This window comes from Hyaena hyaena, unplaced genomic scaffold (genome assembly GCF_003009895.1).
Source record: "Hyaena hyaena isolate Hyena2069 unplaced genomic scaffold, ASM300989v1 scaffold_28, whole genome shotgun sequence".
In the NCBI taxonomy this organism is placed as follows: domain Eukaryota; kingdom Metazoa; phylum Chordata; class Mammalia; order Carnivora; family Hyaenidae; genus Hyaena; species Hyaena hyaena.
Window position 1 is genome coordinate 5,842,459 of NW_024080660.1, and position 11,846 is coordinate 5,854,304.

The 11,846-nt window shown below is 43.1% G+C and overlaps 1 protein-coding gene across 10 annotated transcripts in view; it reads left to right on the forward strand.

Moving 5' to 3' along the window:
* The window catches only part of SRGAP2 (SLIT-ROBO Rho GTPase activating protein 2), a 237,768-nt gene that overhangs the window by 158,622 nt on the left and 67,300 nt on the right, over positions 1–11,846 (forward strand). For all 10 annotated transcript variants that reach the window (XM_039227569.1, XM_039227564.1, XM_039227565.1 and 7 more), the window contains 2 exons: positions 7,097–7,312; positions 7,915–8,043. In XM_039227569.1, the coding sequence (XP_039083500.1) occupies positions 7,097–7,312; positions 7,915–8,043 (345 nt within the window). The remainder of the gene's footprint in view (positions 1–7,096; positions 7,313–7,914; positions 8,044–11,846) is intronic.

The window sequence follows — 11,846 nt, forward strand, 5'->3', positions numbered from 1 at the left end:
CTTTCTTTCTTTCTTTCTTTCTTAATTCATAGGAAGACAGGCAGTGATGACATGCATCACAGGCATTTGGGATCAGAGAATTCCATGTTCTTGATCCAAAAGCCTAGGTGTGGCCATTTTGTCACGGCAACTATTGAGCAAATAAATAGGGTAGAGTAGTCATCAGACTGGTCTCCAGTGGCGCTCAGTTTGTTTGGAATTCTGCTGTGTGACTCTTATGCTCTGAAGGCGAGCAGATAGATGGTACTCTTTGGTTCAACTCCCAAGTTTTCATTTCTTTCAAGTGCAGTTAAAGCTTTTTATAAAAATAGAAGCATGTTTATGTGAACCATTTGCAGACTAGATATGTTTTCCTGAATGCTGGTGTCTTTGTAATGCTTTACTTCTGCTCTTTATTTTTAGAGCATCTTCTAGGCACCTATTACTCCCTTCTCTGACAGAGAATTCACTAAGATAGAATTTGACACATGCAGTCATTATTTGAATCCTTTTATTCTCTTGCAAGCATCTAGGGCCTCTGCTCTTTGCTCTTTCTGGCGTGGGGAGAAGAAGCAACAAACCCCAAACTAGTTCAAACCCAGTTTGCCACTTCTGCAGTGCGACTTGATGTAGCAGTGAAAGAACAGTGTCTGGGGATCCATTAGCTTTGCTCAGAGTCCAAGATCCCCTAATATGCTGTGATTTTTAAAAAAAAATGAATAAGGGAAAGGGCATAATTCGTGCAGGAATGAGGAAGAAACCCGTGGAACCTGAACTTGCCGCTCTGGTTTGAGGAGGGCTGCACAGGCACCTTGGACTGTGGTCTTCAGGCAGTCCAGCATTTGCCAGCACTTTCCTGCTCCATGCAGGGCATAGTCTTCCTACTGCCGTGCAAACCGAGAATTGGCTGGGCATGGAGTCCCTTGCCAGGAGATGAATTGGTATACACTGTTTTTATTTTTATTTTTATTTTATATTTTTATTGAAGTGTAGTTGACACACAATGTTATGTTGGTTTCAGGCATACAACACAGTGATTCAACAAGTCTGCACGTTATGCCATGCTCACAAGTATGGTTGCCATCTGTCACCATACAACACTATCATAACACCACTGATCATATTTGCTGTGCTGTACCTTTTATCCCTGGATACACACTCTTTAAATTTGTCAATTTGCCCAAGGCCAAAATAAAAATTTGACATTTTCCTCTAGCAACGGGAAGGGATGAAAGCGTAGAGAACACTGCAAAGTTCCAGGGAAGGCAGAAGGGTCTAGCGTGGTGACTTTTTTTCTCCAAGGGGACATCTGGAAATGTCTGTAGACATTTTTGGTTGTCACAACTGGGGTGGGGATGTGCTAGAGTTCACAATGCAACTAAAATCCTACAATGCATGTGGTACCCCCCAGAACAAAGAATTATCTTGCCTAATATGTCAGTAGTACCAAGATTGAAAAACCCTTGTCTAGTGACTGGAGTCTAATGAAGTAGGCAACCCAGATTCTATGTGATCTGCCACTAGTTATATGATCCCGGGGGTGCCCCAACCTCTAGAACTCAGCTTTCCACATACTTCGTATACTGGGATCTCCAGTCATATTTCCAAAAATATTAAACAGTAGTTAAGGGTCAAATAAGTTTGCAGATTCTATAGGCCATTAGCAAGTTCAGAGAACAGAATTCTGAGTTCCTTCCTCTGTGGGGTGAGAAAAGTGTAGGACTGGCCCCAGTCAGGCACCATGGCATTAAGGTGACTGACTGTCTCAGTTTTCCTAAGACTGAAGGGTTTTCAGGGGCATGAGACTTTGAATGCTAAACCTAGGAAAGTCCTTGGTGAGCTAGGACTATTGGTCACTTGACATGGGACAGTGGTTTCATCAAATAGGAGCATGGCACTATTATATGCTGCCTTTGGGAAGCTACTTGCTGAATGTTCTCTCGCCTTCCCTCTCTCTCAGAGGAGTTAAGAAGAGAACAAAGGAGATCTTATAAGGAACTTTCCCCTTATTTGCTTTTGGGGAAGGCAGGAAAGAGCCTCTTGTTTCAGTGACCCTGTGGGCAATAGAATTTATTTGTGGGCATGGAATAAAGGAAACCAAGAATATAAGGAACCCACCATATTCAGTGCTCTCCTTAGCTTGCATCTCCGCTAATACCCAAAATACATCTTTTTAGGAGACTGATAACCCAAGGGTTTATAATTTAAGTACTTTTGAACCTTGATGATCCAAGGGGCAGGGCTGGGTGTTCCCAAATAAAGATGCCTTTGGGCAAGAGGCCCAGACTCACTCCATAAGTGGCCAGCTGCCCCTCTGTACCTTCCTCTTTTCTGCCTGAAGGACCTTTGATTTCCCTGACTTGGCATTCTGTGCCAGGGGCTACTTCCCACAGCTGCCATTCAGAGAGCAACCCTAGTGAGCATTCTCCTCCATGTGTTTATTCCTCCATAATGAGTTGGCTAGTTTGTAGGCCGTGGCATAAGTGGTTTTCATTTTCTGACTGGTGATCCAGGAATGCCTTTGAAGTTGGAGCACACAGCTTCCCAAAGAACTTTGGAATTCTCTGCCTTGGTTGTACTCAGAGTTTGTATCTGGAAAAGCTCAGCAAATGCCCACAGGAAGGAGGCTATGTGGGGGCACTGAAGCCACATGGATTGGCTAAGTAGGAAGAGTCAAGTAAGCCCTAGAATTGAGAAAGCAAGAAGAGGTGTTGGGACACTGGGGCTGTTGTTACCGCAGTGCTTTATGCTTCTCTACTCCCCTTAAATGTATGACTCCTTGATTTGGTGCTGCAGCTGTCTGCTGGCAGAGCCACTGCAGACTGATATTTAGCACCTGCTCCCTTGAAACCGTGTCTGTGACTAGTCTCTGAGCTCTGCTTGCCTCTTTGTATCCAGCACTAGGCACTAAGGATACAAAGACAAATAAGAGATGTCCCTGAACTCAAGGCATTTAGTGTTAATAGAAGAGAGGCAAGTAAAGCAGCAAGTAAAATTTGAGGAGATAACTTTCACATGTTTTTTCAGAGGAAGGGCATGAAGTCTGGCTCCTTAGAAAGATATTTGAATTGAATCCTAATTGCCAAGAGCTCTTTTATTCTTCTCTAAATGTTCCTTTTTGGCTGCATTCTGTTCTTGTTTCATGGTACTATGTCTTTTCATTTTTCATTGATCTCTCTAGGGACATTATTGATTATTTTTGAAGGTTTTCCCCTTCTGTATCCTTTCTGTTCCCTCTAAATTGCTTGTTTTGTTCTTGGCTTTTCATATCAAATATTTTCCTTAAATGTTTGGTAAGTTTTAGTTGCCTATTCATATTTTAAAGTGAGACAGTCTTGGGGTGCCTGGGTGGCTCAGTTGGTTGAGCGTCCAGTTGTTGATTTTGGCTCAGGTCTTGATCCCAGGGTCATTCATGGATTTGAGTCCTTCATCGGGCTCCACGCTGAGCATGGAGCCTGCTTGGGATTCTCTCCTCTCTTTCTCTCTCTCTCTCTCTTTCTCTCTCTGTCTCTCTGTCTCTCTCTCTCAAATAAATAAATAAGTAAGCAAGTAAATAAATAAATAAATTTTTTTAATAAAGAGAGTGAGGCATTGAAAAGCTGATTGGAAGTTCTGTGTCAACTAAACTTAACCTTTCCTCCAACTAGTCCAGGTCTGGTCCTATTCAGAGGAAGACACTGGTGCCTAGTGGCTAAGAATTTGGACTTTGTGATCTGACTGAGGTGTGTCCTTGGGAAAGCCCTGATAATCAGTATTTCTAGGTCTTTTATCTTATGGTCAGATTTCCTAGACAAGGCTCTTCTAACCTCCTGCCTATGTCTGGGGCCTGAGTTGTAAAGAGACTGGAGCCATCACAACATTCGGTATAGAATTTTCAGTTGATCCTCCTGTTTTAAGCTCAGTACCTCTACCCTCAGCTGAGCCCAGTGTCCCCGACCAGTAGACCTTGTATAAGAGAATAAGCTTCTAGCCCTTCACTATGGACGGGAAGGGATTGGGATCTTATAGTCCAGTGATTCTTGGGCTTCCAGTAGTTTCTCTTGTTTTAGCTTCATCTTCATCCCACTGCCGCTAGTTCCCCATAGGGCTTCTGTGATATAAGTCTGGTTGCTTCTTGGCTCTGCCTACTTTTAGTTTCAGGTTTGGTAGATATTTACTATTTGCCTCCTTGCTTTATATGTGCTGCTTTCATTCTTTGTTTTTCTCAGTTTATATCTAAAATAATAAATAATAATAATGATAACAACAACTCTTCTATTATTTTAATGTGGCTTGAGAAAGCAGAGCTAAAGGCATGAATTAAGATTTAGTTTTTTGAAGTAAAGTGAATTCTCTTCATAGAACTGAGAATTCAGACTTCTGAGTTTTCCCTAGTTCCCTGAGTTTCCCTCACTATATATATATTTCTCCAAGTCCTATCTTGACGTCCCTATTTCTCCAATTGTTTTAGCATCACTTATTTAAGCTTTGGCCTCTGAATACCTCAGTTTTGCCTTGAGTTGAAGGATACTAGTTATACTTCTTCCATATTTCTACAGAGGAGAGATTCAGTGTCATTAAGTTATTTGAGCAACCACATTGATTGTAAAACTACCAGTGTGTACACGACACATTTCCCAGCTGTGGAGAAGAGAAGAAAACACAAAAGAAATGATGCTTACCTTTAGGAATTCATAGTTTCTTAAACAAGGTAGTATTTTACTCTTTTAAAGAGAGAATTTTAGAGGCGCCTGGGTGGCTCAGTTAAACATCCAACTCTTGATTTCAGCTCAGGTAATGATCTCGTGGTTCTGAGTTCAAGCCCCCCATTGGGCTCTATGCTGACAGCACAGAGCCTGCTTGGGATTCTCTCTCTCTCTCTCTCTCTCTCTCTCTCTCTCTCTGAAAATAAGTAAACTTAAAAAAAAAAACGAGAGAGTTCTTTAGTGGAAAAGAACAGTAGAAATCATTGATTTTTATTATTATTCATGGTGTTTCCTCTTTATCATGCATCTTCATGAAATGGAAAATTGCTTTCTTAAAAATCATTCATTTTTATAACTGTTCATTCAAACTTTTGCATCCATATTCAGATGAAAAGAAAGAAAAAACAGTCTCCTAAATACCCTTCTTTAGACAGGATAACAGATGCCTCTTCCTCACTTAGTCAACCTGGAATCTGGAAGACTGTTTGAATTACTTAGAAAGGCTTTTAATGCTATCAGTTGTTAAATATCATTTCTCCTGTGTAGAGAATATACAGAATTGACCTTGTTATGGGAAATGATGTCAGGTCCAAAATAAGATGAAGCTGATTTAAGATATTCTGTATCCAAAATGAGACATTTAAACTCTAATGTATTTTGATTTTGTCAATGCCCCAATATTCTTCATTCTTTCCACCACCTCTAGCTGATCCTAAAGGATGAGTACATCCATAAGGTCCCTTTAACCCAGGATCTCTCAGCCTTGGCAGCATGGACATTTTGGGCCAGACAACTTTGTTGTGGTGGCCGTCCTGTGCCTAGGGTGTTTAGCAGCTTCCTGACTTCTACCCACTAGATGCCAGTAGCAAGCTCGCAAGTTGTGACCATCAAAAAAGTCTCCAGATTAGCCCCAAGTTGAGACCACTGCTCTAACATGAAGCCATTAATAAAACCAGCTCCTCTTTGTAAACCTGCCTTGACTAAACTTAATCTTTCCTCCCAACTAGTACAGCTCTGGTCCTATTTAGAAGAAGACACTGGTGCCAAATGGCTAAGAATATGGATTTTGTGATCTCACAGACCTGGGTTTGAATCCTGATTCTGTCATTTGCTAGCTGTGTGTCCTTGGATGGGATAATTTGTCTCCTTCAGCCTTGGTTTCCCCATATTTACAAGTGGAAATAATCATATGTCTTTCATGGGGTTGTTGTAAGGGTTAAGTGAGAAAACACGCATAAAGCCTCTGACACACAGCACGTACTAATAAAGTAAGTGCAGGTTATCATCAACATAATACCCACACTCTTCCTCTGTTGTTGAGTCTGCACCCCCTGCCCCCACACGTATGCACCCAGCTCCTATACTCTTTCTCCCTCTCAAGGAAATCGCACGGCATCAAAATGTCAGCACTCTTGAACTTCAGCTTGCTTAGTTGCAATCAGCACTTTTAATTCCTAGATAGAAGCTAGAGGCTCCCTGTGTGGGAAGAGAGAGCCCCAGCAGGGAAGAGCGGGCATCTTGTGGCTGGAAGTATGTTTGGGAGGAAACACACAAGTTCTAGGCTTCCTGGCCTCCTCATTAAGAAAAGAGATTGGACTCCAGACGTTTGCTTTGACAGGGAATTTGAAAATGGTATTTCTTTCCTTTTATATATTCCTTCCTGTGGCAGTTCTAGTTTCACCTGATGGAGGGGTTTATTCCTTCTTAGACTCTTCCCTAAATTATTGTGTGGGTATACAGTCTTCTTTGGGTTGTTTTCTAGATCACAGGGGGGCTGTAAGGATGAAATGAGGAAATGGGTGTGTAGTCTTCAACACAGAGTCAAGCACAAGTTAAGTTTTCAATAAATGATCACTGCCATTGCTATCGCTGCTGCTGTTCTGGTTCCCATGAGAAAGGGTGTTCAGTCTTCATGAAGCAGACCAGGCCCAGGAGAAGGAGCTTTTGGAGTCTTTCTTCTTCCCCATTTTATATCTGAAATGTCCAAAAAGCAGGCTACTCCACAGGCAGTGCTGCCACCTTCAGGGTTCCTAACCAGCGAGGGAAGGGATTTGCTCTCAGGATCTGAGCGGGGTATTGTTTCCTGTGTGCTTGGTGCTGTGAGATGGCTAAGCGATAGGAATTATTTAGCCAATATAAAAGAGTAGTGATTACAAGTGTTAATAAATAGAAGTAAATAATAGATGATGGGAGACGTGAAGTCATTTTAATAATAAGACATATTGACTCAGTTCAAGTGCTGCTTTCCTGTGCTTTGGAGTGGTCTTTAATATACAATGTTTGCTGAACCGAACACTTAAGAATTTTTCCCTTAAGGGTATGAGGATATTGCTTCATGTGAGACAAGTTCAGCTGAATCTGTTAGTCTGTAAAGCAGAGAATTGACCCCATTGGCTTGACCTCCGGGGGTGGGGGTGGGGGGTGTCTTGCAGGTCATGAAGACATATCACATGTACAATGCCGACAGCATCAGTGCTCAGAGCAAACTAAAGGAGGCGGAGAAGCAGGAGGAGAAGCAAATTGGAAAATCGGTAAAGCAAGAAGACCGGCAGACCCCACACTCCCCTGACTCCTCGTCCAATGTCCGCATCGAGGAGAAGCATGTCCGGAGGAGCTCGGTGAAGAAGATTGAGAAAATGAAGGAGAAGGTATGTGTGCTTCAGCAGCTTAGGGGCCGGGGACGAGCACTGGGGAAGTCAGGACCGATAAGCGTTTTCCAGTAGGTGCTGTGAAGAACAGAACAAGGAAACTCTGGTTCCCTTAGGGCCTAGTGGCCAAAAGGCAGTCCTTGCTGTCTGCCCTGGAAGAAATTCTAGGTACTGAAAGAACTTGGGCCGGGCCAGGGGAGGGGGCGGGAGGGGCTTCTACTTCTTCACCTGTAGCAGATTCACAAGAAACCATAGGAACCTTTCCCAAACCTGGGAGAGGGACTCTGGATCTAGGGTTTGGCTTCACATGTCCCATAATGACACCTTCTGGACGGTAGCACAAGGACAGAGAATGGTATTTGCAGATAGAACCTAAGTGGGACATGCGTCTAAGGTAGGGAGCTTCATTAACCTTCCCCGGATTGATCTACATTATGCCCTTGAATCTCATTAAACAGAATTAGAACCCAATTTAAGGCAGACAGCGCATAGGGAGTAGCAGCACAGTTGTGGTTCTCGAATGTACTGTCCTTTCATCTTTTAGAGAACAATCTCCCCTTTAAAAAAAAAAAAGCAGAATTGAACTTTTGTTCCCTTTTCAGCGCCAAGCCAAGTATACAGAGAATAAGTTGAAGGCCATTAAAGCCCGGAATGAGTACTTGCTGGCTCTGGAGGCGACCAATGCATCTGTCTTCAAGTACTACATCCACGACCTGTCTGACCTTATTGATGTAAGTGCTTAAAGCTGGGGGCTCAAGGGCGCCTTTTTCCTGGTTTTAGAGAACTGGTCAGGTGTTCCCCAGTCCTGTTGCTCAGGCATCTTGGAGCATTTTGAGAAGAATCATGAAGATAGCAGCCACGGCGCATTAGGGGCTCGCCATGTACCAGGTGCCAGGAGAAGCGCTCTATCCTTTATCTTATTCAGTTCTTACTAGAGTCCTGGGAGGAAGGCACTCTGTCTCCACTTTCACAGTTTAAACTTCTGTGTTTAGAGGACTTAACTCGGAGTCAGCTAATAAGTGATGGGGGCAAAATTTGTACCTCAGTCTGAATACTCAACCCGTGCTCATAACTGCAACGCACTTCGGTCTCCAGGAAATATCTTCTTCTATCATATTACACATAGAAGTGAGTGGAGAGAGCTAAGGAGTTAGAATGCTGTACCTTATACTTAGCTAGCACTTAACGTCTCCCAGTATTATTTCATTTGATGTCATACTGCCCTCTGGATCAGCGTTACTGAAGGTAAGGAATCTGGGGCTCAAGAGGGTTCCCTGCCCCCAGTTACACTGCAAATGAGGGTCCTGGTCAGGAAGACATCCAGATGTCCCTGACAAATGGCCCTTCTCTCTGATATGTGACACAAAGATGAAGACTGAAGTAGGTTCGTAGGCACGTGTGTTTTGCATGGGACAGGTGCAGGGGATACTCTCTGTGTCTTTGGCCTCATGGGTCAGCCTGCGCCAGTTTCTCCTGCTGCTTTTCCTCAAACTTCATGGTTGAGTCTTGCAGCCTCTCTCACCTGCAGACTCCCATCTGGCCCAGTTCCTGAGCCAGTCCTGACCTTAGCTGCATAAATACACCCTTCTCCCCAGTCTTCAAAGTGGAGGGCCTGGAGCCTGCTGGCTTAGTGGCAGCAGCAGCCCAGCCTCCTGGTCTCCAGCGTTGCAGGCCAGCCTCCTCTCCGAGGCCCGATATTTGCCACTAGCCGTTAGCAGGCAGCCCCTGGGCTTTACAAGCTTCTGGCCGGACCCTGCACCCTCCTCCGCCTGACTTGGTTTCTCGGTGAATGAACCCACTGCACTTTACCACACCACACGGGGCCCGGTCTAAGATTCAGGTCATCAAGGGCCTGTCACTGAACTGTTTTGGAACTCTGCCTTCTCCCCTCTCCCCGACCTCTCTCTGGCAAACAGAAGAACTGGACTAGGTCACTGGTACTTAAATTTGACTTTACGTGCTGGGGGAACTTTTCTAAATTAGTTCTTTCAGGGGTTGCTGGGTGGTTCAGTTAAGCATCTGACTCTTGTTTTCGGCTCAGATCATGGTCTCATGGTTTCATGAGTACAAGCCCCACATCAGAGTCTGTGCTGACAGCATAGAGCCTGCTTGGGATTCTCTGTCTCCCTCTCTCTCTCTGCCCCCCTCCCCCACTCCTGCTGCTCTGTCTCTCTCAAAATAAATAAATAAACTTAAAAAAAATAAGTAAATAAATAAAATAGTTCCTTCAGCCAGGGATTTCTGATTCAGGAGATTTCAGCCTCTTAGTGCCCTGTGTGGCATTGTCTTACTGGGTAAGTGGAGCCCTGATCCTCGCTCAGACACCGCTTTGTTCTCTTTGCTTGTTGATGCCAATCTGAACACTGTCCTTCAGTGGAGGTCAGAGCCCTAAACAGGACCCTTTCTTCTCCTAAGAGCAATGGCTCTTCTCTGTTGGGGCAGATGCCTGTTCTCAGCACAAGAAAGAGAATCCTTTCTTATACTCCATTTCTACTATTTATCTCGCATGCATTCGGTTAAAAAAAAAATCGAATGATGCAGTCCATCACACCTCTGCCTCTGGTTTGTCCTTGCCTCCTTCTTTTGCCCCCAGGGCACCTTTCCCACCCCTTTCACCAAACTGCTGACCCCAGGGGAGAGAGGGCCTACTGCTGTCAGTCATGAGCTTTGCAGCTCCTTGACCCTCCAGCAGATAGGTGTTTTAAAATCAGTCCAAGTAACGAGCTCTTTTGCACCTTATTCTCATTTAACAACAACAAGAAGAAAAGTATGTGAAGAGCCTGTTCTTCATGGGATGTGGTATGAAGTCTCATGAAAAAGAACCCTCCAACCCCCTCAGTGTGTGGGTGTGGGCTGCTGCGTGGTATCCTGGGCCACTCAGATAGTAAAGTGCTCTGGTTTTGTTTTGTATTTTGTTTGTTTTGTTTTTGATTGAGGCCTAAAGTGAGGACAGATTCATTACTCTTTTTCTTTTTTAAGCAGATAACATTCTGCTAAGTAAATATTTATTTGGAATGAGGCTATACGCTTAGCATCAAAAATAATTTTTGCCCTAGAGGTATTCATAGACATACAAAGAAATAATTTCCGTGTAACTGGCTAATTGCAACACTAAAGGTAAGTGCAGGGGGACTAGAACAGTGTTTTTCAAACGGTAGGTCATGGTCCATTAGGGGAAGTCATGACATCACTTTGATGGGTTGAACTAGAGTAGAACAGAATAGAACAGAATAGAATAGAATAGTATAGAATAGAATAGAATAGAATAGAATAGAATAGAATAGAATAGAATAGAATAGAATAGAATAGAAAATATCTTGGTACATCATACTTGTAAGGTTAAGTGTTATTTTGTGAAACTGTTATATTGTGTGTGTGTGACAGTATAAGATGTATTTCTTTTTTTTTTTTTAATTTTTTAATGTTTTTTTTAAATTTATGTCAGAGAGAGAGACAGACAGACAGACAGCGTGATCAGGGGAAGGTCTGAGAGAGAGGGAGATACAGAATCTGAAGCAGACTCCAGGCTCTGAGCTAGCTGTCAGCACATAGCCCAATGCGGGGCTTGAACCCACGAACCATGAGATCATGACCTGAGCCAAAGCTGGACGCTCAACTGACTGAGCCACCCAGGCGCCCCTAAGATGTATTTCTTACTGTGAGTTGAAAGTCAAAAAAAGTTTGAGTCACTGCACTAAGAACAGAGGAAAGTGTCTTAGTCTCCTCTAAGCTCAGTGAGGGAAGAAAACAAGTCTCTTTACCGTAATATAGAAACTGGGGTTTCTGGCTGACTCAGTCAGAAAAGCATGCAACTCTCAATCTTGGGGTTGTGAGTTCAAGCCCCATGTTGGGTGTAGAGATTACTTAAATAAGTAAATAAAAACATACAAAAAAGAATACCTTATTATATACACATACACAAGGTGTGCTTAATACAGCTGAGCACAGTGTATATTCATTGAAGGAAGAAAGAAATAGGAGGAGAAAGAAGGTAATTTCCTAAGGCAAGATTTTTTTTCGCCTTTTTGTACCTTTTAATACTGTTTGGTGATAAAATTTACGCACAGTGCCTGAACTTAAGTGTTACAGTTTCGAACTTAAGTGTTACAGTTTCAAGAGTTTTGATAAGTTCAAACACCCTGTAACCTGTATCTCTATCAAGATACAGAATATTTCCATCACCTCAAAAATGTCCTCTTTTCTGTTCCCAGTTAGTCCTTCATCCCAAGGCAGCCACTGTTTTTGAGTTCTTTCACCATAAATTAGTTTTGCCTGTTGTAGAACTTCACAAAGATGGGATTTTACTGTATATACTTTTTGTATCTGGCCTTTTTTGCCCAGCATGATGTTTCTGAGTGTCACCCCTACTATTGCATTTATTAGTAGCCCTTCTTTCTTTCCTTCCTTCCTTCCTTCCTTCCTTCCTTCCTTCCTTAGCCCTTCTTTCTTTCCTTCCTTCCTTCCTTCCTTCCTTCCTTCCTTCCTTCTTTCTTTCTTTCTTTTTTTTAAAATGTTTTTTATTTATTTCTAGGAG